This window comes from Bombus pyrosoma, linkage group LG18 (assembly GCF_014825855.1).
Source record: "Bombus pyrosoma isolate SC7728 linkage group LG18, ASM1482585v1, whole genome shotgun sequence".
NCBI lineage: Eukaryota > Metazoa > Arthropoda > Insecta > Hymenoptera > Apidae > Bombus > Bombus pyrosoma.
Window position 1 is genome coordinate 2,650,654 of NC_057787.1, and position 27,217 is coordinate 2,677,870.

At 38.8% G+C, this 27,217-nt stretch overlaps 1 protein-coding gene across 5 annotated transcripts in view; it reads right to left on the reverse strand.

Annotated features, from left to right (window-relative positions):
* The window catches only part of LOC122577230 (tyrosine-protein kinase Btk29A), a 271,717-nt gene that overhangs the window by 240,491 nt on the left and 4,009 nt on the right, over nucleotides 1-27,217 (reverse strand). For 3 of the 5 annotated variants that reach the window (XM_043748383.1, XM_043748385.1, XM_043748384.1), the window contains exons 2-3: nucleotides 26,784-26,969; nucleotides 1,915-2,176 (exon numbers count right to left, since the gene is read on the reverse strand). In XM_043748383.1, coding sequence (XP_043604318.1) covers nucleotides 1,915-2,176; nucleotides 26,784-26,969 — 448 coding nt within the window. Of the gene's footprint in view, nucleotides 1-1,914; nucleotides 2,177-19,772; nucleotides 19,922-26,783; nucleotides 26,970-27,217 lie in introns of those variants that run through there. The other 2 variants (XM_043748386.1, XM_043748391.1) reach the window with 2 other exon arrangements.

Below are 27,217 nucleotides of genomic sequence, written 5' to 3' on the forward strand. Positions count from 1 at the left end.
AGAGCAGTGAAATATACTTATTCGACAAAGATTACGGCACGAAATGCAGAAGAAAGAAGGGCAAGCGTACCTGGCACGAAAATTTTGCAGAGAGTGGTATAAAAAAAATGTTAAACATTTAGGATCAAAAATTGCTAAGAATCGGACCAAAAAGGTGACCACCTATTGTCCAGATTGTATTGATGAGCCACATTTATGTTTAATGTGTTTCATCACAGTGCACCGTTAGATGCAACATTTGTTCTCATTTTTTTTTATTGATGTTCTAATAAAAATGTTTAATCGTTCAATGTGGCACTTTTTATTTCAAAGTATCTTCTATTTCTCGGCTACATTCAAAATACCCTAACTGTCAATTTTCATTCAACTTTTACAATTGTAAGAAGTTGAGGCGCTCCGGTCACCATTGACCAACATGGCGTCACAGGAGAAACGTCACAGGCGTGGTGGGTCATATATGACCCACGTGGTAGTCAAAGTGTTAAACGTACAAAATGACGCGGATGACTCTCACGGCTATAGGCAATTTAAATCAAACCTTATCTGCTAAAGAATGAAATTGAAACGATAATTACCAAGTTATCGCGATGAAATATACAGGTGTTAACAGTAAAATCAAAAGGTGAAAAGGGGCACAGGCCAGAAAGAGTAGAAAATTTTTCCCCTGGTGATGTATCTATTTCACGAAGAAGAGCAGCAGCAGCAATTTAAAGGTGCCTTTAATGAACGCTCGCTTAAAGAACAGTGGCCTGGAGGAACGAGCGTAAGCCCCACTGAACGAAACTGCTTCAGATTTACGGCTGCAAATGAATTACAATGCTTAACGACGTCCCTCCGCAGGGCAGACCTATTAAGAAAAACCGAGCATCCTCAGAGTAGTATCTGGGACACGCGCTTATTATCGCCAGACAACAAGCGTAAAGAAAACTCGCCGACTTACGACTTCAATTTCCAGTTTCCCTAAATATATTTTAAATGATGGCCCGTTATTGTATCCCGCGAATCGTGCCTCGGATAGAAACAGGATGCTCTAACGAGGTACGCGAAGTCAAAGCTAATTGCAGTAACCGGGGCCGATTAAAATATGCTAACGACGATTGAAGTAGCCTGGTGAAAAACATACGAGTTGTTATCGCGAGAATAAAGAACGGTATTGCGCGAGAAACGGACAAAGCATATGGAGGAGCGCGTGGAATTTCTGTATCATCGAGGTGGCAGTAACGAGCTTCATAATTCACCAGTTGCAATGGTAAATGATGACAAATGAAAATATTTTTTTCATAGAGAAAACGTTAATTAATTTTACCACGTATATATTGTTGTATTTTTATCGTTTATTCTTAACATTCAATGGTTACCATTTTGATAAATATAAAAGCAAAAAAAATTATAAAATACTGTAAGTTATTTGTGCAATGTATAGGTTATATATTTTCTACACCTTCATCGTGCGCCATTTTGCAATTCTACAATTTTTAACTCTCACGGAGCTGACAAAGTAAAAACTTGCAATTTATTCGCCGCAACTTTAATTTCACCATACGAGCTTACTATCATTCTAACGATAAATTCCATTAAATCCAAGGTAAACACGCGTTACTCAATATCATATTAAATCAAAAAAAAAACTCGACGTAAATCAATCATTCTCATACCTAAGACATAAACCGAAATCTTCCAGCAACTTAAAATTATTGGGTTGGCAACTAAGTGATTGCGAATTTTGCCAATAGATGGAACTGACAAAATCCGCAATCACTTAGTTGCCAACCCAATATCACAGAGAGCAACATCTTACGTGTTTGATTGCGTTTGAAAAATAGGAAGCAAAAAGAAATTTGAAAAATACCGGGCAAGAAGGTAAGAAAAGATAAGAAGAAAAAATGCAAGGGGGAAAATAAAGGGCGAACTCACCAGCACGGATGGCACGGATCCACTCGGCGCGGTCCTGCTCGCGAGCTGCGAGAAGGTACAGCGTGTACTCTTGGCCGGCTTCCCGATAGCCCACCTGGAAGGGTAGCCCAGGTGGTATTCCACCCCCGCCGCCGCCTGTTCCTGCCTCGCTGCCTGCCACGTCGCTGCCGACGCCGCCGACGCCGCCGGCGTTGCTCCCGAGGCTAGCCGTTTCAACCACGTGGACGCTCTCGACCGCGATTCTACCTCGTTCCTTGCGCCGCTACGGACAGAGAACAACTCTGTAGTTGCCTCGTTATCGTTTTGAGAAGGAAAAAAAGAAGAAAGATAGGAGAGACGTGGCCCACGGCAGGAAACACCCGAACAACCCTCTTCCTTTTCCTCCGCAAACGTTTACCCTTTTCTTTTTCTTTTTCCCTCTGTCTATCTGCGCAGCACTTTGTCCCCAAGGAACTTTGCATTTTTGTATCACGTTCACGTTTATGCTCGGAGTTACAGCGAGTAGTTGCGATGGACGTGTTTTACGGGGTTGGTGTTGCTGCGCCCCGAGGCTTACTATAGGCCGTGTTCTTAACCGTCTCCCTTGGTACTACAGTGTCGCAGACAGATCGTCTTACATGACTGGCGAGATATACACAACGTAGCAATAAGCGCTTAGTTGTCGTCAAGCAGCGAATTCTAAAAAACACCGATTCGCCTTCGGTCTGTTATTTTACCTACACAAAACAAGTGGCGTACGTGATCATAGGCGCGAACGGTTGCGAGACCTGAGCGTGGTGGGGGTCGTCTCCAAGAGAAGACGAAGGAAACAAATCGAAGGGCAGTTAGTATTATACGAGGATTCAAACCGAATGCATGGAGAGGTTCAGAGAAATAAAATCAAGTTCGCTTAGTCAAACGAATACGTCGAGAAATATGATAAAGTCGAATCGAATTATAATAATAAACTAGTTGTATCATCGTTAAATCGTTTGTAACGTGTTAATTATAATTTTAAATATTGTTAAAAATAGAAGCTTATATTAGTCCTGTTAATTCAGTGTTACCATCATTTGAACTACCTCTGTTATCCTGATCGAAACAGGCAACGACTGGTTCGCGGCGTGAACTATCAGAGTCATAGCGAGAATCTACGCTTCTCGCTGACGCGTTTCCTCGCGATCGCGTCTCTTCGCGAACGGTCGGCACAGGTGTATTTTTTTTTATTATTTTTATTCAAATAGGATTATAACTCGAGTGGTAGAGACCGTAACTTTTTTGAAGATTTTAAGATACTCGTTTCACTGTACTGTCTTTTTTCTATGCGCCACAAACTTTGTCTTGAACTTTTCATTTTTCTATCGTGTTTTGTTTCACGCTGAGATTTGAAGTTAAGGGGTTTAGTTAAAATGGACGTGTTTTATAGTGCTGCATTTTTTATTCGGACGTGGTTACAATGCGAGTGAAGGACTAACTTTCTGAGAATTTTTAGATACTTTTTTCAGTGTACTCTCTTTTTCCTGTGCGCGCCACTTCTTAACTTTTGCTTTTTGTATGGCGTTTTATATCAAGTTGAAATTTCTCTTTGGAGTTACGAGATATAGTTAAGGTTATTATTTTCTTTTTTTATTGTTTCTTATTTGAGTAGAATTATGATTAGATTGTAGCTATTTGAGGATTTTCAGAGAATTTATTTTACTGTAATCTCTTTAGTTTGTTCAGTGGTTTCGGTTTAGAGAACATTTCGATTTCTAACTTGAAGTAGTTTAGGCAACGTTCGGATTTGTAACTTGTCGCATTGTGGTTGCAATGTGACAGAAGAAGTCTCGCATGGATTAACTCCCTCTTCTACCCTCAAGTTCTAAGTAAATTACAATTGAGGTCGACCAGTACCTACCGAATTCGAATACCAAAATCGATAGCCTATTTTTCCTTCAGTTTGTTCTACAAAATGAATTAACATACTAAATGAAAGACTATTATAATACAAACGGTAATGAAGAAGATGGTTTTTAAAGATCGAAATCTCTGGTTCTAAGTGTACGTATACTCAGATCAAGTTCTATGCACATATTTGTCAGATAGATATTAAAACTTCGATTTCCATTCTTTTTCTCTATTTTCTAGCATTTTCCTTAGAGCTATATAAATTTTTCTTAAATCAGACACGATAAACAATCTTGAAGACCAGTGTGTCAACCCATTGCACTGCTATGTCGAATGTGACTCGGCATCAATTTTTATCTCAGCAGCTCCTTTGTCGTGTCACACCTTTTTTGTGAAGCATGTAAAAGGGAAGCAGAATTGCATCCTGGGAATTGTTTCAAGATATATCATACACTTAAAAACTCGAAAATACAACAGTAGTGTGAATAAAACTGGTATTTAAGTGAATTTCTTTCTTCCTTTGTTTATTTGAACTGTCTCATTTTTTAGTTAAAGTAAATTTCAAATAAAACACTGAAAAGCTTTCTCAGCTGCTGCTAGTGAAATTGAAATAAAGTTCGCAGTGTAAAGGAATAATATGCCAACTGACATTTTACAAAGATTTCTTTTTTCATGATACGAAATTATCATGCTTAGATTCTTCTTGGAACCCGATATTGATAAATTGATTAATAAATGTTTCATTTACTAAAGATTAAACAGGGCTGTGTGTATCAGCGCTACTTTTTAACTGCATCAAATCAACGTCGCGGACTATTCATCTCTGATCACAGGATCAAATGCTCGAACAACAGATTTGAAAATTTATTTTAACAGCACAGAAGGTAGTTTTCTCGCGATTACTCATAAAATCATCAAATGCCATCCATATCAATGTCCATCAATCATATCTCTAGCAATACTATCTACCAACACTCTGGGGCATATTTACGTTTTTATTCAAGCGCAGCAGTCGGTTTCCATTGCAAGCCGAGCGTCGCGAATCTTTTGATTGACAATGTCAATCCATTTCTTCCCTTTTTTCCCATTTTGTCCTTTTTTTTTTTTTTCTCACATTTCACATCAACGAAACACGTACAGAAACGAAGACCGACAGCTATCCGCGTACTGTCCACGTTTATCGGGACAGAGGATCTTGATTACACGGGGATCCTATCTGGCGAAACGTCGAAAACATCGCTATTTGGATAACGAGAATGTAAATGCTACTTAGGGACCAGGCAATACCGTTTCCACTAATATTTTGGCTAAAGCTTTGCTGCATACACGTTTTAACTGTTAGATTGCCAGCGAGTAGCGAATCCGATTTCCCTGTGGTACACGTGTGTTCATGGATCGACATTTGAAACGGTATTCGACAGGAATATCGAAATAGACCGTCCAAATCATGGACTTTCGGTTGCCCCGACGATACCATCTTCCATACCAATTTCGACCATTTCCAGAATGCTAAATTGCTCGAGATATCAAGAACACATTTTACAACGGTTAGAACGGATTTCATGGTCTGGGTAAATTAAGAGTAGATTTTATTCGACGTAGAATATCCTGAAAGTTAGATGCAACAATGTTTTCTGTATAAATATACAGTGGTTCACGAAAGTGTTCCAACGCTTATACTTACAATTTTCAATTAATAAAATGACGTGTACTAAACCAATTTGTTAAACAAATTTGGTGTCTATAGTGAGGAGAAAGTTTGGTGATATTATGTCAGTAAAATTTGAAAACGATTCAACAATTTAGACAGTAGTTATGATACATTTATTAGAAACATTCATGATAAGTTTTTTTTTTATTGTTTGTTTTTTAATTTTACAATTTGTCCAGTGGGACATTAGGTAAAATGTTGTAACATGTGATTGAATAGCATGTGGATGGTTACCCCCAGCGGGGTACCATCTTAGTGTTTTTTAGGTTATATCCTTTGTGAGATCAGCTGGGTGTTTCCTTTTTAGTCTTCTTTCTATACATTCATGATAAGTGTCTCAGAAAAGTATTCGAACGCTGTAACACCGTTGATGGCTTTTCATCTTCCTTTGCAGCGAATGAAAATATCATTGCTAGATAAAAATATTGGTGCATAAAAGTGTGCAGAATAGTATTTAAGATGAATACCAAAAAGTGTGAAACTAAAAAGTGTGAAAGAGAAATAATATCCGATTACATGAGGACGACAGATCATAAAACGAGATTGTCAGAATGTGAACAGAGGTGAGTCCACGATACGTTATATCATAAAAAAGTCTAAGAACGAGGGAACACTTGCAAACAAAGCTCGATCAGGTCGACCAAAGAAATTGACTGGAAGAGAGGAGAATGTTATCATTCGCGAATTAAAAAAAATCCTACTTCATCCGCTTCTGAACTCGCAAATATGGCAGCTGATGTGTTTCATAAAGAAGTTTTCATGAAGAAGAACCTTACGAAACAATGATTTTCATGGCAGAGTACCGCGAAACAAGCTATATGTTAATGCGGTAAATCATTAAAAAAGATTGACTTTTGCAAAAACCTATATTAATAAAGATAATTCTTTTTGGGACAAAGTCATTTTTTCGAGTCAAAGTTTAACATTTTTGGCTCGGATAGTGAAAATTATGTGCGGAGAGAACCAAATATGGAATTGGAAATTCGACATTTACATGAAACAGTGAAACACGGAGGTGGATCGGTCATGGTGTGGGAGTTCATGGCTGCCAGTGGCAGCGGAAGGTTGATATTTATTGATGGAATACTTGATAAATATAAGTATTTCAATATTTTAAAAAATAATCCTAAAGAAAGTACCCGTAAATTAGGATTATTGGAAAATTTCAACTTCCAACAAGATAATGATCCTAAGCATACTGCTGAAAGAGTAGATCGTATATGTTGAGAATTTTGGATCTTTGAAGCCGAAATAATGTTATGGGAACACAAAATATACACTTTTACAAAAATTTACACTATGGCTGCTAAAGGTGGTGCAACAAAATATTAATATTAAATACTTTAATAATATATGTAGCGTTCAAATACTTTTGTCAGTCACTTACAATGCGTGTTTCTAGCAAATGTATCAACTCCTACCTACGTCGTTGAATCCTTTTCAAATTTGACTGACATAACCTCAAAACTTCCATCTTCCTATTGACATCTGCTTGTCTAACCAAATTACTTTAATGCACATTATTTCGCCCATTTAAGTTTGCATATATGTAAGTGTTCGAATATTTCCGCGAGCCACTGTACGTAATGATAGTAAGGTGGATAAGTCGTGGTGATAGTGCTGCTGCTGTATGAGATTTTGTCTTCATCCGGGTTGGCTTCTTCTTATTTAGGAATCGTGGAGAAAAAATCGGACTACGAGTGCCGAGATTTGAACCTGGTCTGGAACGTTCGTAACCAACGGCGCTAACCACTGCTCTACCGTCGTCCGGTCGAAATTTGCTGTCGAGTGCCGCTACAATAGTATCGAAGTAATGTTGGATGAATTTCTCGTTGCAGTTTTCATGTAGGAAGAGAGAAGATGTAGTAAAGAACACTTTCTCTACTGAAAGAAAACTTCAAATAACCAACCATATCATAGGCCTGTGAACTTGTCTCGAAGTATACTACGCGGTCAACTATCGCAAAAATACTGTTCTATTTAACACAATGAAAATCACCTTGAAATGTCAAGAAACTTGCACCTAGTTGGGTCAGCGAAAGTGTCCATCGCAAAATGTCTTCCTCGAAACAAAGTAACTTCTATCAAGAAAATCGGTTGCATGACAAATAGTTTGAATGATAATTGTATCAAGAAGCTCACAATGAGCCAACGTGTGTAAATGACGAATATTTAAGAAGTTTTAGCAGGCACGTTTGTTTGAAAGAGCTGTGTATCTTGAATCTATCAGGAAACGGGATTCAAAAGGGAATTGCGAATTTCGAAATTAGTTGTGAAGAAACGAAGGGCGCAATCGCGTTTCCTAGTTCGAGGTTCCTTCAGCCTGGTTATCAAGACTGTCTTATCTTTTACTTGGTTCCCAATTCGAATTTCTTTCCGCTACGAGCGATGAAATCGCACAACTTCTCGTCCAACTTCTCCACTCTTTCATTTCACGCTTTCTCTATTAATTCCCCTCATCCTTTCTAAGTGCTTTCCTTCGTTCGCTATCTTTCTCCCCTCTTTACCATCTCCTCCTGCATTCGCCACTCTCGCCGAGTTGGCGAAAGAGCGAGAGAGATGCCAAGGGAGTCGAATCCTTTGACCTCGTTGCGTTTCCTCTCTTCCCTCTATTTGCTTACGACTCTGTACACGCGTTCCAATCTTCTCTGTTATTCACCGAGAAAACGTCTCCTTGTCATTAATCAATGAGAAACGAGCTTTCTGGTATCGTGCGTCGCATAAAGCGTGCAGAATAAAAGAAGAGAATCAGCTTTCTTCGTTGACTAACGGATCGGTTTAAGAACCACGCGATAGTCTGTGTTTTGTCACCGTTACAACGAAATCGGATATGCGAACGATATTCAAGAAAATGTATACACTGACTCACCAAAGTATCTGAACTCTTATCGTAGAATGCTATTATGTCCATATTGTGTGTGCTATATAAAACATTTTGAAACTTTAGTAGCACTGTAATGACATACAACTGTTACGATTATATCGGTGAAATATGAACACAATATACAAAGGAATATAGAAATTGCGAAGTATTTACTACAAACATACGTATATCGGGCAAAAAGTTAGTATACGCAGGTACAGCTATACTTACACATATATCTTACATATACAATAAGCGTTAAAGATGATCCCGTCTTATTTATTAACATAATGGATAATTATAAATACTTTGTAACGTAATTGCTTAGCTGTAAATATTGTGTAATTACTTTTCCGATCTCTGCAGGATATTTAGAATTATACGTTAAATTATAGAGAGTGTATCTTTTAAAATTAACCAACATTCTTCTTTTATGTCGCCATGAACCGGTGGAAGAGTAATAAATTCGAATATCGACTGTGGCGGCCTCAACTTTAGTTTTACGAGCAAACTTCACTGTTCAAGTTAACAGTCACACATTGAAGTAAGTAAACGCGTAGGTAGATAATGCAGGTTGTATAGTTTATGGCGGCTAGTGCAAACAGTATCGCAGACTTGTGAGATAGTGAAGTGCTGTAAATATCGTTATTGGCACTGGTAGCAGATTCTTGAATCTAAATCTGTCGGATTCTGTAACATTAGGATTGATTTTCGAAAGGCACAGAATTTCCTGAACCAGATAACACGGATTTAAGTTTATGGATGCAACTTCCCTCGGGACTGGCCGTTATATCTGACACAACTGGAACTGTCAGTATCAAAGCCCACAGGTCTTCACTCTTACGGCTGAGATTATGAAGATACAAGATTCATGATCTTAGATGTTAGGATAACGTGTAATTTTTCTACCTATTGATTTTTCTACAAATTACCTGAACTATTTTGTTTCCTCACGTAAATAAAGTACATTTTTTTTTCCTAACCTCTACATTTGATGATTCTTGTTCAGGAATCTTATTGTAGTGAATTTTGAAAGCAGTCGTTTGAAAGAATTCAGAGATCCAAAGTAACAGTTATTTTTAATATTTTTTGGAAAGATGTTATTAATTAATTTTTGATTAAGATGTCAAAAATTAATTTTTATTTCAGTGAATGTCAGTCATGAATAAAACTGTAAGAAATTTCTCAAAAAATAAAACTATTAAAAAATATTAATTTTTAATTGTTCCTATTAGGAATAGCCATTACGAATGATTAACACTTTTTGCACTACCAGTCACCATTATTGATGACGGAAATTTCATTTTCACTGCCAGTAACTAATACAAATGATCGGATTTTTTTTCGTTACCAGGGACCATTATCGTTGGCCAGAGTTTTATTTTCGTTACCGATAACCATTATCGATAACAACAAATTTTTTTGGTTTCCGATAACCAATATCGGTGACAGAATCTTTTTTCTGGTCACATTCGACTGCTGTCAATTGTTAACATTACGGTTTAGTATTCATTGATAACATGAAAAAACTTAATTTTATGTCTTAGGTATATATCTTATTAAGCAAAAAAAATTAAGCAGTTAAAGATTGAAAATAACTGAAAATAATCAAAAACAATTTTTCGATGATGATTATATGTAACCCAAATAGAATTCTTGTCCATTTATAATGATTACTCGTAAACGACATTTTTAACCAAAGAAAACTCTATATTTTAACACTTTACCGACCGATAGCCGACCGATTAATCGGTTTTTGCCGCCGACGCTTACCGACCGATAGCTTATTAATCGGCTTTTTGTCGCCGACGCTTACCGACCAATAGCCTATTAATCGGCTTTTTGTCGCCGACGATCTTTCTCATTATTTGAGCAGTAATTTGTCATTTAGTACTAAGGTATCTTGATTAGTTGCGTCAGTTGCGTTGCTTTGTAAGCTCCCACAGTTTTATACCAATTTGAAAAACTTACCGTTCGCGGTAAACGGAAAGAATGGTATTGGAGAGTCTAAACCGAAACAGAACCGGCGTCAGGGAGAATCTGCGCCTGAGCTGCCGGTCGAACGTGCGTATGCTGTTGAATCGCTAGCGGTCGGTAAAGTGTTAAACTAGATTAGCTCTATATGTATTGTTATAGATATTAACTGTTACAACATGACCAGTTAACTGCGTTCGACGTGTATACACGTCAATCCAAAACTTCATTTCAGTGCGGTTGACGTGTATACTCGTCATTGCTTGATTTTACCTGCGCATCCCCTGAGGAACTTTTGAAATTAAACTCCGCAGTTAACAGGTTAATTATTCTTCGCTAAAAGAACATGTATCGTAACTAGATAACGGAAAGTACTTGAGGAAATTGAAGTTGCGAACGTGCGCTTAACAAATGAAACTGAAAATCTTCTCTGGAAACTGCAACCAGTTAACCCACGCCATATGAACTCGCAACTAAAAATACAACAAATTGCAGCGCGATATTATATCACTTGAACGTGTCACCATGGCCGGCTGCTGGAATTCGCGCAAGAATCATAAATCACTGGGCGAGGTCAGCAAAAAGGTCGGTTTTTCCAGCAGATAGCGAAAAAGCGCGTTTTTATTGCTCGACGTCGCGAAGAAATAACGAAGCTTCCACGTCAAAATACCGGCGGATAACTCGGCGTCACGTAAAAATCGAGGTGGTCCTCTTTCTATCCTGCAACCAGCGCTTCATGGAACATTAAATCGTGGAACAGCCGTGGTTTCTTGATCGAAAAATTTTGATAGCGGTTTCTGGCAGCCAGCGTTGCAACAATTTTCGCATCTCTTCCTTATTATTTTTTCATGCAACATTATCTTTCCATCTTCGTTTGCTCTTTTGAAGGAAGCACTGTTAAATAAGGTAGTATGTTCGTGCCAGTAAAGTCAATGAAAGTTGAGAAACAGAATTGCTTGCGATTGTATGCCACTCCAAACCGAAATTGAAATTTTAGTTAATATAGTTTATGGAGTATGATACAATATGGTTTAAGGAAGCATATGAAGAGAATAACAGACATATTTCAAGAAAATTAGGCAGCAGAGAATTTTGGGAAAAAGCTATCGACGTTACGCTCATTTAATGAAAGAACGTTGAAGAATATGTGGTGGCACTTGGCAACAATGTATATCGCCGAAGCGAAGTGCCTAATGAGACATCAATATCCCAACGGTCCTTCCAAATATTCGAGAAGAAGGCGTGCGTGGCAACGGTGGCGGACCCCCAAACAAACGCGTGAATAGTGGGGATATTGAAGGGTGACGAAAAGAGAAGAATCGAATCCGATTGACAGTTTTAGATCGAACTAGGAATCGATAAGGTCGAAGTGTAACCGCGCAACGAGATTGACTATCGAAGCCGAGAGCGACACGCGACGCGATCAAAAGAAGAAACTTGTTAATAAATATATTGGTGACCTAAACATCGAGTGATTATTTAACGCACGACACCCGATATCATCTCAGTACTTTACAATTTGTCCAGCTGGACATTTGGTAAATTGCTAAATAACACGTGGATGGCTACCCCCAGCGGGATACCATCTTCGAGTTTGACTATTTTATTTCCTTAGTGAGGTTAGTGGGGTGTTTTATTTTTAGTCTTATTTCTATCAGAGTTTTGCTCGCTTCAGCAGCCAGCTGGTTTGGATGTGTTGTCGTTCTTTTCTTGTATTTTTCTGCGTACCTGCCGATTTCTTCTTTCACCGTTGGTATTTTTAAGTCTTTGCGTATATCCTCGTTTCTGACATACCATAGGGCGTTCACTATTGTTCTCAGTATCTTCGATTGTAGCGACTCTAGTTTATTTATGTGGCCCATTACTGCTGTCCCTCATAGTGATATTCCGTACGTTCAAATTGGTTTTACTATCATTTTGTATATTTTTAATTTATTTTCTATGCTGAGTTTAGAACTTCGACTAGTTAACCAGTACATTTGTCTTCATTTTGTCTATAACTGATTTAGTATGTTGCTTCCATGTAAGCATATGAAGAGAATAACAGGCATATTTCAAGAAAATTAAGCAGCAGAGAATTTTGGGAAAAAGCGATCGACGTTACGTTCATTTAATGAAAGAACGGTGAAGAATATGTGGTGGCACTTGACAACAATGTATATCGCCGAAGCGAAGTGCCTAATGAGCCATCAATATCCCAACGGTCGTTCCATCGAATGTTCGAGAAAAAAGACGTGCGTGGCAACGTTCGCGGACCCCAAACAAACGCGTGGATAGTGGAGATATTGAGGGACGACGAAAAGAGAAGAATCGAATCCCATCGACAGTTTTAGTTCGAACTAGGAATCGATAAGGTCGAAGTGTAACCGCGCAGCGAGATTGACTAGCGAAACCAAAAGCGATACGCGACACTTGTTAATAAATATATTGTTGACCTAAACACCGAGTGATTATTTAACGCACTACACCCAATATCACGTAGAAACGGAATTATTAACAATATCCTAAACAGATGTTTATGCTATACACTACATTGTACTGTACAGTGAAAGTATTAGCAGAAATATTTGTTACAACTGGGTAATTGTTTGAAGCTGTATTAACGAACGAATTTATGGACTTGCATTTAAACAGCAATCAATTATAAAAAATGAACATTGGAATATTGCATAGCGGGCGAAACAAGTTCACAAAATTCATTTTTCGGATACTACAAATTTTATATTTTGTGCCCATGGTCGTTTCTTCCCTGCAGCGTTTAATTATCATCGGAAGGAAACAGAATTTTCGAATGAAGAATTTTGAACGAAAATTGTTTTATGTATATAAGTAAAGTGAAGAGCATTTGTAATGTGATTTTCCTATTATCGAAAAAAAAACCTGTTTTAATATCGGAAATATGCCAAAGTTGATGCGATATTTCAATTAGCGGAGAAAATCGGCGAGCCACGCGGACCATGTCGTGTTTATCTTATACCTCACCAATAAACGATCCATTGTCTTCGTCTGCAGTAATTTCAATGGAATATCAGTTCGTGTTCGACGAAATTGGGCATTTCATAAGAGACAGTAGGGTTTGTGATACAACGAACTAAAGAATTCTCTGTTGCTTTTCGGACTTCCAAGGGAAACCAATACCTACATAATGGATTAGGGTTACATATCATGTTAGGTAAATGTATGTATCATTAAATATACAGACCCTGAGAGAATATTTGGGGGATTTTTGTATCGTCCATTGGTGATATGAAAACGACGAAAAAATTCGTGTACAAAGATGTGGTTCAAGGATTATTTTCATATTAGAAGCAATTTCATTTTGCGCTAGAAATACATCCTATAAAGCCTACAAATATTCCTCACATATTTCGTGATACCTTGTGTATTGGAAATTTCTATATGCAAATTGCCTGGAATTGATGAGAAAATAAACGAACCAAAATTCTAAATCGAACATCGTTTGTCAATCAAACAGGGGGCATCGAGTGCATCCACCAGCCACGACGCACTCGACAAATGCGCATCGAATTTGATGACATGGGAATATGGTGGACATCGACCAGATTTTCACCCTTCCGTAAGTTATATGATACATTTCCGATTCTCTATGCCACTGTCTCTCAGAGTCACTGTCATTTTAAGGTATTTAAGGTATAACGTTGAAACACGCCAAGACTCGAAAATCATATTCTTCACGTATGTCTGAGATTCTGCTTCTAAGAGAAAGTTCCTTCGTTGTCTGTACTTCCTACGCGCCAACGAACAATTTAGAAATCGACATAATGGCAATTTCACATTATGCTACCTATATACGATATGCGGCATTTTGGACGTGGAAATTACAAGCGTTACATACTTTCATTGACGCGAGGCCTAAGTTTTTCTTTACAAAGATACTCTTCCAACCGTTTTACACAACAAATTAACTTTTTCACAACTTTGTTCGGTTCTTCTGTAACAAATTGAAAAGACAGTTCTGCAGCCGCTTGCTATAGAGATTACTTATACTTTCAACCTTGAAGATGAATATTTTCCATTCCATTCACGCCAATAACGCTAGAAATTGAATTATGTATAGGCGATATACTGGGTAACGTATGGTCAAAAATTTGAAAGAAATTGTAAGAAAGTCAATCTACCTACAAATACCTGAAGGAAAGATTCTGTATCTTCCTTCTCTTCCCTTTTTTAATTCTTACCCTATTCTATCTTCTCGCTCATTTCTTCACTGACCTCCTTTCTCTCTCCTACCCCTTTCTTCTTCCAGTTCTGCGTAACAGCAAAAACAGAGCAATTGGAAAATGAACGTGCTGAAAGCAAAACACGAGTAACACCATACGCAAGAAAGCCACGAAACAAACGCAATGAAGCAATTCCCCATGAAACCATATGCTTATTACAAACAGTAACAAGCTGTTCCTGTTGAAGAGGAGGACCCTAACACAAGCGATAACACCACGGGCTCGCTCTTTTGCAACAGTGGAAATCCAGCGAGGCAAATCTAGTTTCCTGTTACTGTAAAAGGATATTGGTTGCGTGTATACACGCACACACATAGCACAGCTTTATACAATAATGGAACGCGTTCGTTGGATAGCACATGCATACAGCGAATAGCGCTAGCCTTCGAATCTTGTGTTACGCTACAATAATTTTCTCAACAGGTTATTCGGTATTGCTCCCTTCCCTAAATCGCGTTACGCTTAATACTACCCACACAGTCTCTCCCCCACTGGTCATCCTTCGTTCATCCCTTAATGCCATTATGTGGATTAAAAACGACGAAACGTATTAGTTGCGAAACGACGATGGTAACAGCTGATGGGAATTATTTCGCGTGCGCGCATGCAGCATTAAGAGGAATCGTAGTATGGAAACTGACTATGAACGTTTCCTAAACGAGAAAATTCAAATTTTGAGCAACTTCTTTCGAATTTACAGCCGGTCGACTACTTGAACGAAAGAAATATTTGGCGTGCAGACGACTAGCACGGTTTATTACAAACAGAATAGTAAAACTATTGAGTGTTGAAGAAAAACTCTACATTTTATTTATGTATATCCGTGATCTTGAGACTGCTATTACACAGAAATATTCTAACTAAGGAGAGGTGCATATTATTGTACCCTTGAGTATACATTATGTCTTGGCTTGCAAGGTCAAGGAACAAGGGAACTAATAAACAGATTTCTATTTATGTTCCCTGTAGCCTGTAGCCAAAAGTGTGAGGTTAACTTTTTTGGTAATGTCCTTTTGCTATAAATATATGAACGTGCTCCCTATTATTCCACTGTTTAGTAACACTAAGAGAGTAAGGATGTCAATCAGCATAAACTTGTACTTACACCTTTAATTATTTCAATATACTTTTCTATTACAAATTGATCCACTCGCTCTTCAATCAGTTAACCTTAACCTCAACATTGGGAATCAACGGAATATTTTCAAGGAAGCCGTTTCCTAAATTGAAGTGTGAACGAAGAAAGTAACAGTAACGTATATAATAAGTAAAATGGATGAAATAAATACAAAATAGAATAAAATATAATATAATAAAGAAATAAATAAGAATATATAAGATAAAGTAATGTATAATATTAATGAAAATATTAATGAAAATTTGATTAAGAAATACACGTAATTTAAGATGTATAATTTCTATCATAACTATAGAAGTTTTCAAAATATATCGTATCCTAATACTTCTGAGCGACAGCATTTCTGGTAAATTAAATTTTGACATACAAAAGCTTAGTCTACATGCTAAAGGCAAACGCCTCTGATTCAGTTCAACTTAAGAACGCAAAGAATTAAACCTCACTGACTTTTTCAATTCACCACTCGTGCACCTTTCAAAGGATTCTTTCATCCAATAAAGCGTCCTTTTTAACAGTACTCGAAACCCGGTTCCATTGTTTAACACTCATCTAACCCTTATAACTACGTTCTTAATATGCGCGTAGCCCATCTTCGGCTAAAACAAGAATTCTCGAAACTCGATGTACTGCGACAAAAGGAAGCAGATCTAAAAATGGAGCTAAAAACGACAAAAAGAAAGCAAAGAATAAAAAAACCACCGATAATTCCACAAACACCTACACGCTTCCGCCTTCGCGGCTGCTGTACAAAACACCTCTGGCACGAGCAAAAACGTCCAACACACAACGTCCATGCCCTAATAAACATTAATAAAGCTTGGCAAGCCAGAAAACAGACCTCCCTTTGGTTGCTAGCGTCGGTAGCTCGGTGCATCCTCGTTCAGGAGGCGGCTGACGCGAAAAGAAAGCGGTGGCCGTTGGAAAATTTCATTTAGGCTTTTCGAGTGGGTCCCGCGCCACGACGTCTTTATTAGATTCGCCGGCTTCCGGTGACCTTCGTTAACGTCGATGTTCTACGAGCGCAACCACGCTCTTCCATCCCCATGCCCTGTTTTAACCCCACTCCTTACGTTTCTCCACTCTCCTCTGTCTCGTCAGACACACTTCGTCGAAACGACGTCCGTTGGTCCATTCGTTCGTTCATCAAGGCACGAACTCGAATAATCGAGGAAATAGAGGCACAGACCAGAACGTTCTTCTCGCGAAGCGTAGACGGAACGGCGCGTTTAGGTTGCAGAAGTAAAAAAAACGCTGGGAAAATCTGAGAAACGGGAGAATCCGAGCTTTGTGAACAAAAATCCGCGTTGAATTACTCGGTCCATTCGCGTGCAGCTACTTCCAACTTCTGCATCTTCTTTCTTTTTTCTTCCCCCTCCCCCTTTCTACTGGCATTCTGGTTTTCTTTTTCTCGTAAGGAAGAACAACGAGTAACGAGGCCAGTTTAAATTAACATTTTGACTGCCACGTTGGTCATTGGTGACCGGAGCGCTTCAACTTTTTTTTTTTTTTTACGCAAAAATTGAATGAAAATTGACAGTTAGGGCATTTTGAATATAACCGGTAAATAGAAGATACTTTGTAATAAAAAGTGCCATATTGAACAATTAAACATTTCTATTAGAACATCAATAAAAAAAGAGAACAAATGTTGCATATAACGGTGCACTGTGATGAAACACTTTAAATATAAATGTGGCTCATCAATACAATCTGGACGATAGGTGGTCACCTTTTGGTCCGATTCTTAGCAATTTTTGATCCTAACTGTTTAACATTTTTTTTTATAGCACTCTCTGCAAAATTTTCGTGCCAGGTACGCTTGCCCTTCTTTCTTCTGCATTTCGTGCCGCAATCTTTGTCGAATAAGTATATTTCACTGCTCTGGTGAATGGCACTGTGTAAGGTGCATCGCGAGTGCCATTCTAGAATCTGATACCTTGATTTTTGTTTTTCTTGCTTGTTTGTAGAGTATCATCGCGTTTGAAATTGATGTATTTAACAGTAACTCTGAAGCTAATTTTATATATCACTTGAGGGTTCTTCTATGTGGTGTAGAATATGCTATAATTTGTGTTACTCCCCGAGGCTTACTATAGGCCGTGTTCCTAACCGTCTCCCTTGGTACCGCAGTGTCGAAGACATATCGTCTTACATGACCGGCGAGATATACACAACATAGCAATAAGCGCTTAGTTGTCGTCAAGCAGCGAGTTCTTAAAAACATCGATTCGCCTTCGGTCTGTTATTTTACCTACACAAAAAAGATGGCATACGTGATCATAGATGCGAACGGTTGCGAGGCCGGAGCGTGGTGGGGGTCGTCTCCNAAGAGAAGACGAAGGAAGAAATCGAAGGGCAGTCAGTTTCATGCGAAGATTCAAACCGAATGCATCGAGAGGTTCATCGATTTATTATTCTTTTGCCATTATATGCTTCGAATAATAGAAATACTGTCGTGACGTCTTGAGCGAAACATGTGATTTCGGCATGGCAGTCAAAGTGTTAAATAACTCGCTTTTCTGCAAGAACCATGCGAGAAACCATATTTATATGTGTAAAGAGGAACATCAGTGATTTGCAGAATGAATTACAGGTATCATTTGTTGAATCGACGCATTGTTCCATCTTAGAAGAATAAGAATAGAAAAAAGATAAGATAAGAAAAGAAAGAAGATAATAGGGAGAATTGTGAAGAAGAATGTGTCTCGAAGAAAAATCCGAGAGAAACACATTCTTTCAGCAAGTTAACTCTGGTTTCGTTTGGATATGTGTTTCGTCGAACGCGCGACAGCTCGTTAAATTTACGTAATGCACCGTTGCGAAATTAATTATAACTGCACGGAGCAATTAATTTACCTTGTTTCACGCTGACCGTTCCTCTAATACACAGTTCCGTTCGTATTTTTGTTCTCACTTGACAGAACGGTGAGTTTAATTTCGCAAACTAAAAGATTCGATATTTCAATGGAGTACAGTCGTCCGTATGTAGAAAGACAAAGTGAATTTCGTTGAACGCTATGTTCAGAATTACAAAACTCCTCTGCAGACGTGCAGATCTCTTCTTAAAGGAACTCTTTGCGTTTTACAGCGTGAAATTCTTGAAGGTCGACTCATCGCTTCTTAGACTTTCATTATTCTACCTTAATACTAGAACTACCGATAGTTAACACGAAGCTATTTCTACCAAAACCAGTGAAAATGACTGGTCTTTAAAAAATACCTAATAATAGAACATTTTTGTATTTATTGATTGATTACTTTCTTACAGAAGGAATTCCATGTTATGTAGTACATTTTTGGTATTATTAATCCATCTGCGACCATCATCCCTAAACGAGGGTTGCCACATTTATAAAATTGTAGAACCAGTCGTTCTGACTGGTGTGGTATTTCTAGCGTTAGCATCTAGCGATCTAGCGATCGATCCGGAATTTTCCTGATAACTGATATCGTCGTATCGAATGATACGCGGTAAAAATTTTAAAAACGTGTAGAAAGTTGTACAAAACGAGGAAACCGGTTAATTGGAGTTCGATAAACAGATTGCAGGACCCTTTTACACTTCGACAAGTGCCAGTCATTTTGACTGGTATTGGTATAAGTAGCCTTGAAACAAAATTATTTTCAGTTTGAATGTATAAAAAACAAAATAAAGTAGTAAATGAAGTAGGAATTTTAATATAAAATTGTAAAAGCAGTCAATTTGACTGGTGTGGTAGTTTTACTGTTAAGCTCGCGTTATCCGTCTCTATCATCCATTCTCTTCGTATTTTCCTTCGAACATCCAAACGATCAAAACTTCTTCGCTGGATCTCTAGCAAGTCGATTTAACAAAAAAAGAAAAAAAACGCAAGACCAGCGAATAGGAACCATCCGTTCGTTCAACGTTCCCAATGACAGCCCCTTAAAGAAATGATTCACGATCCGACTAAAGCGCCGAGAGATCTTGACCGATGGTAAAAAAGGAGCGAGTGTTCCCGACGCGATCAAGAATAAACGATATCTGGCGGAGATCTCGGATAAGCTAAAAGTAATGCTTCCCTGAAAAGATCCAGTCGATCTTACCTCCACGTTGCAGCAGTCTCGAAGGGTTCTGGAAGTTCGATCACGACGAGAAGACACGATTGGCGTCGCTTCTGCCACGTGGAGAGAAGTGTTCGTCTTGAGGCAAAAACGAAAGAATCCTGTTGGCGCGTGGAACTCGATGAGGCCGCGTGATCTATCGTAGCTTCTAGATTGATCGAGCGCGACCTCTCAACGTCTTAACGACCCAACTTTCCAGAAAGATGCGGAAGTCTTCCGTGGTGTCGAAGATATTCCGGATGAATAACGATTGTTTGCCTACGAGCTGGCAAGTGGATCGAAGAAACCGAGGATTAATTAGAAAAACTTCTCTACGATGGATTAATTCCCGCGACTCGCTGAATAGTCTGTCGGAGAAGTTCTTTCGATCTTGAATATCTCGGATGAGAAAACTTCCGTGGAGTAATACTCTACTTCTCGAGAGTACAGCGGATCGTTGATCGATAGTCTTCGAATAGTCTCTCAGCAGACGGTGTTGCACGATTGCTTCTCTCCAAGTATCCAATTACTTCGGTTGGTATCTTGCCCCGACTTAAAGCTGCAACTTTTTCCTTCCAAGAACCACCCAACTCGAGGCGAATAGGAAATATACGATACTCTTCCCTCTTGGAAATCCTCGTAACCTCGGTTGTACTATTCGTGAAAACGCTGTTCAACGTTCGATTCAACACCTAACATCGATCGATGGAAAAGCGGCGAATATCCTGGCAAATATATCGACTAATAGACGATATATACGAGTATCGATGTATATTTCGAAATACGGAAATTACACGGATTAATTACTCTTGGAGACAGAGCTTCTTGTTTGAAATCAGCCGAACACCAAAATGAAAGAATGGAATTGACTGACTTTGGTACGCTTCTATGTATGTTCAGATATATCGTAGATGCTGGCGAGCAGCAAAGAGCGATCCCGATGACGACCACTGACTGAGCCGCGGAGCAGCATCAGGAACTCACGGCGGAAGAAAGGATGAAGAGAAGGTGGCGGTGGCGGCCCTGGGGCGCCTGCGCTGCCAATTTTACACATGGTCTACGAGCACGTTATATCCACCCCTAAGCAGCCCCTGCCATCGAAACAGGCTGGCTTGCCTACCAGCTAACGGGCTGCGTACCTCTACGCAGCTAACTGTTACTGTTAACACTTAGACTGCCACGATGGATCATATATGACCGGCCACGTTTTCTCCTGTGACGCCACGGTGGTCATTGGTGACCGGAGGGCTTCAACTTTTTACAATTGCAAAAATTGAATGAAAATTGACAGTTAGGGCAATTTGAATATAACCGATAAATAGAAGATACTTTGTAATAAAAAGTGTCATATTGAACAATTAAACATTTCTATTAGAACATCAATAAAAAAAAGAGAACAAATGTTGCATATAACGGTGCACTGTGATGAAACACTTTAAACATAAATGTGGCTCATCAATACAATCTGGACGATAGGTGGCCACCTTTTGGTCCGATTCTTAGCAATTTTTGATCCTAACTGTTTAACATTTTTTTTTATAGCACTCTCTGCAAAATTTTCGTGCCAGGTACGCTTGCCCTTCTTTCTTCTGCATTTCGTGCCGCAATCTTTGTCGAATAAGTATATTTCACTGCTCTGGTGAATGGCACTGTGTAAGGTGCATCGCGAGTGCCATTCTAAAATCTGATACCTTGATTTTTGTTTTTCTTGCTTGTTTGTAGAGTATCATTGCGTTTGAAATTGATGTATTTAACAGTAACTCTGAAGCTAATTTTATATATCACTTGGTGGTTCTTCTATGTGGTAAAATATGCTATAATTTGTGTTACGCCCCGAGGCTTACTATAGGCCGTGTTCTTAACCGTCTCCCTTGGTACCACAGTGTCGAAGACATATCGTCTTACATGACCGGCGAGATATACACAACATAGCAATAAGCGCTTAGTTGTCGTCAAGCAGCGAGTTCTTAAAAACATCGATTCGCCTTCGGTCTGTTATTTTACCTACACAAAAAAGATGGCATACGTGATCATAGATGCGAACGGTTGCGAGGCCGGAGCGTGGTGGGGGTCGTCTCCNAAGAGAAGACGAAGGAAGAAATCGAAGGGCAGTCAGTTTCATGCGAAGATTCAAACCGAATGCATCGAGAGATTCAGAGAAATAAAATCAAGGTCGCTTAGTCAAACGAATACGTCGAGTGCAATTATAATAATAAACTAGTTGTATTATCGTAGCGAAAATTTACGCCTGTCGCCATCGCGTCTCTTCGCGAACGGTCGTAACAATTTGATCTGACAAATCTACAGCACATTTTCTTCTGTTGTAATCTACCACTACCATTGCCTTATCATAAACATAATTTTTTTTGCGGGCCTCTACCATTTCAACCAAATGTTTCGTCGGAATCTTAAAAATAATCATAATACTGTTTACTAATATCTTCTACATGGTTTGCTTACGACGAAATAACGAATGCGAATGGTTTGTTGGAATAAAGGAAGCCATGTTATATGTCGCTGTCAACTGTTACCAACGCGCCACGGTGGTCACCGGTGACCACCAATAAGATAAACGGTCCATTGCGAAGAATGTTGTCTTACATCATCAATTTATTATTATTTTGTCATTATATGCTTTGAATAATAAAAATACTCTCGTGGAGTCCTCAGCGGAGCATGTGATTTCGGTGTGGCAGTTAAAGTGTTTTAAAGAAAGCTACGTGGCCGGATAAGAGGGTGGAGAAGGGGGAAGGATACAGAGGGTTGCTGGTTCCGGTGGTTATATCTGAGCAACGAAGTAATAGCTGACTCGATTTAAGCGATGGAACTGAATGGTCATGATATCGCGATTAGATTTCACGTTTAGCGGGAAATAATTTTGTGAATGGTATCGAGAGGAGAACAGAGATGATTTGGTTTAAGAAATACGGAGTATAGATGGTTAAATATCGCAATTAGCTTCGATGTTTGATGGGAAATGATTTTGTAAATTGAGGGAGAAGGATAAAAGTTGATAATAAAGAAAGGATAACCTGGTTTGAGAGATAAGAACGGATAATTAACTTACTGCGACTAGATTTCACGGAAATGATTTTGTGAATTGCTAGGTAGTAAAAAGTAAAGATCGACGATAAAAAAGAAAATTTTTGTTAAATCGTTTGTTGAAAACAATATAATGAAAGATAATGAGATGATGGATGATTTAATTTAAGAGATAAGAACCAGTGGTTAAATACTGCGATGATGTTTCATGAGAAATAATATCGAGAGAAGGGCAGAGATTTATGAGAAGAAAGGAGATCTGTTTTTTTGAAATTGTGTTTCAAATGATAATATGGTGGATGATTTCAGGGATAATAATGGATGGTTAAAATATTGAAATGCTACTGAACATTGCACGAGGATATAAAGGGGATGGAAAAAGCTGTGCGTTATTTTATATTCTTTGTATACTAAAAAAAAATTTCAATTAATAACGTAAAACATTCTCATTCAATTGTTCTACTTGCGCTTTGGCTGCGAAAGATAAATTTTTAGCCAAATACGCCGAGCGTTCGAGCTTTGATGGTAAATAAAGAAAACTTTCGATACGAGGAAAAGAGAGAGCGGCTAAAAAAATCCATTTAGAAAAAACCAAACAGATCGAATAAGGATCGTAGAGAAGTTGTCTAGACTATGATCGCGATAGTGGGAGAAGCCTGCTTTTGCCGGTTATATCTGTAAATGGCCACACCACGGCATTCGTTCAGGTCGAGTGTCCAGTGGCCGATTGCGCTGATCTTTCGGTTTGTAATTTATTGCGGAGAATTGGAAGCGGTGCCTGTTTCCTGGATGTTTGCGTCTCTACCTACTTTCCGGGTTACGTAAGCGCATTTATTCGAACATTTTGAGGTTCGAATGATCTTCAAGTTTTCTAGAACTGACAGTTCATAAAGGTTGAGAAGATCCTAATTGAAAAATGTATAATAAGACAGAAAAGTAGAATTTACGATTCAAAATTGGAATTATGGGAAGAGGAATATACGAGTTTAATATGCAAAAATTGATTACTACTAATATCAGTGGAGTATAAATGTATAGGTCGTTTCAAAGAAATGATTTGATTTTAAATTAGTTTTTGTTAATTTATTCAAATTAATGGAAAGTAAAACTGCCTGCTTATTTTGCGCAATCTCTTCGATTACAATTCTACGTTCTAAGACTGAAGAGACGTTTTAATCGAACGTATGTATTTTTATTGGCCACGGCCTATATATACCAGCTAATGAGATTTCTTTTAACAAAGTATAATGATGATATATCGTGTGCTTTCTCGTTTCACGCTGAGAACTTTCTTTGTAGCTCGTTAGACGATCGACCATTAAAAACTAAAAGAATAAAAATATGAACCAATAAAAAAACTAATACTAAGCTACCTTTTTTCCACGCCACAAGTGATTTATTTATGATATCGATGTTTAAAAAAAAAATACTCAAGAGCAAAATATCTTAGGTAGAACGAATAGAACACAAGCGAATAAGAAAACTCGCTGCTTTAATATATTTTTAGAAGTACTTTCGCGCAACTAATCGCACCTTGACACTAAAAATCCCTCCACATCTTTATGTGTAATACGTATACGTACATATGCTTTCTGCTCCTCGTGAAAGCTTTCTGCTACCGTTTCTCCTGATCATGAACAAAGCATCTAAAGTAACCAGAGAAAACAAGGAATAATAGGCGGCTTTTTATCGGCCGAGCAGAGATAATATGATGAGTCTAGCGTCCGGAACGCTAGTGGCGCGCTTGTCAAGCGCAAGGTAATGTGTATAAAGCAATTGGCCCTGATTCGAGGCGTACCGCTAGCAAACTCAGCGTTATTATTACCGTCATTTGCATTCTCATACGCGTCCCTTTTCAAAATTCTTCCGAGATATCGGACTCGACGCGAGTATCGTTCTTTTCATCCCTTGTCTCTTCTATTGGGTTGGCAACTAAGTGATTGCGGCTTTTGCCATTAGGTGGTAATGACGAAGTCCGCAATCACTTAGTTGCCAAGCAAATATATAAGAATAAACGACAAGACGAGGAAGCTCTACAAGCTTCCTTATACAACGCAAACTACATTATTCGTCAAACTACATTATATTTTTATAATAACGAAAATTCCCTATGCGACGCAAAGATATATGTCTTTATCTATTTCTTCCTCTTGAAAGAAGAATAAAGGCTAGATGTTAGCTACAATAAAATAAGGAGAATCAAAAATTGCAAGATACGGAAAATTTGAGGAGAAAATAGTTTAAGAAATTTATGAACAAAAGATTCCTGTCTATTTTGGACGCATCAGCCACAATTATGGTAATCGTTCGATTGAAAACGTAATAATGTTCGAGTGGGAGATTCAACGCAGCTGATTTTCACCCACTATCAATTCTCCCGTGAATTGTAGTCTCGCGCAACTGATGATGTTCCAGGATCGTTAATTATCGATTCCGACGGCCTCTTAGTGCGTTGCACGTCGCGTGAATTTTACGCTGCAGCAAAATGCTGCCGGTAGGAATCGCGAACGGGGCGAAACGAAAGGAACAGAACCAAATCGATCTCGGCTCGTGCCGTTACATGGTCAGACGCTCAGGCTCAGATCAGGGAACTGTTTAATCTACTTTTTAATACCACTTTCTAACTCTTTTATCCGTTTTCCAATTCTCCTTTTCATCCAATTAGACCTCGTTTTCTTGAATTTTGCTACTTTTAGCGTAACATCGAGAAGTTAAAGACACCCTCGTCCCTCCTCAAATTGAAAACATTTTTTCATGAGGATTAAAACGGCGAAGCCGAGTCAATCGGAAGTGTTAAAGAGCGATATTGAAGGAAACTAGCGGCACGTAAAAACGAAGGGCAAAGAAATTGCCACGTAGAAGAGCACTTTCTCTCGAGCTAAATCAAAACGCTAAGATGGTTCGTCCTTTTTTCCTTAAAACGAACGTCATCCAATCTATGTCACATTCAGTTTTTTCCGGTCTAAAGGCTTTTGCCCGCCGTCTCGCTCTATTCACCGCCCCTCAAGGCTGCTCTCTGTCACCCTAAAGCTTCGAAACCATCGTTTCCGTGTTTTCAACGAGTTAAACAGGTGAACACACGCTGCACCCTCGTCTCGTCTCATTTCTCTGAATCGCCGCCGACGAATTCCACGGAAATTCATTGAAGATCGCTGGAAATCGCTGGAGACTCCGTGTATCCGGACTATTTCGAAGCAATTATCGAATGAGAAATTGCATCGTCGAGTACGTTTCTTCGACTTCGCAATTACATCGATACGGTTCGTACGAGTTTTATTTTCTTTCTCCGATTCCCCTTTTTTCCTCTCCTTTCGTTCCGAGGAAAGACACGTCGACCTGGTTTCGACGAACACAATCCTCGATGATCGGTACCACGACGAAAACCAGGCCAAAAGGCGAGGCTGCAAACACGGTTAGGTATTTATATCGAATTGAAAGGCAAATTAGTGGAACCTGGCGAACCAGTCTCGAAAACCTTGGAACCTACTTTGTTCAACGAAAGTCTTGGTTTGTCCGTTCCATGAGAATTCGTGTCTGTTTAGAACGAAGGGGAGGAAAGGGAATAACAATAGCTGCCGTCGTCCCAAGTATTAATCAGCCCCTGAAGTCGTAAATTAAAGTTACAAGGGTGTCTGGCAAGTTTTAAGTGAAACGCCAAAAGAGGGGTTGCATCGAAATATCGTTTGAACGTTTTTCATCGCTTAATTTCTGTCTGCTCGATTTATCAAGCTATATTTGCGGTCTATTTACACGGTGAAACTTTTTGCTTGTCTATTTCATTTGTCGATCTGGTTACCGGCTTATTTACAAAGAGAAAACCCTCTTCTTCGATCGCTAATGGAGTAGAAGTTTTTTTCGGGGCAACAGAGAAAGGCCGTTAATGGGGCAGCTATGGGGAAAAAAATACAGAGCAAAAAACAAGTGGACGGAGTGTGACGATGTTGAAATTACAAAAAAAGCTCGGTTACGTACCTCTCCATCGCCGTCGTAGTAGACGAGGTAGCGCCTCGTCAAGACGAACCAACGTTGTTTGTAGTTGACTGGTGTGAAGCGTTTCTTGTTCTGCGAACGCTTCACCATGAACCCTTGCCGCACCACGTCCCCGCTTTTTGGCTCCGCCTTCCCATCTTTCCCCGCCATTCCCAATGGAGGGCCACCCTGTAAACAGAAAACAGTATTAAATTGTTATCGATGTTTCTGTTTCAAATGATACAATGAACCAAGTAAATGGAGAATTGCTTAACGGGGTGTCCTGAATTAGAATGTCCTAAAACAGCGTTTTTTGTGTTTTTTTTCAGAAGAGAAAGAAAAAATGAAGTTACTGAATTTTGAGGTGTGGTTTTATATATATTTAACGAGTACAAAAAAATTTTTTGTAAAATAAAAAAAATATTGTAACAGATTTT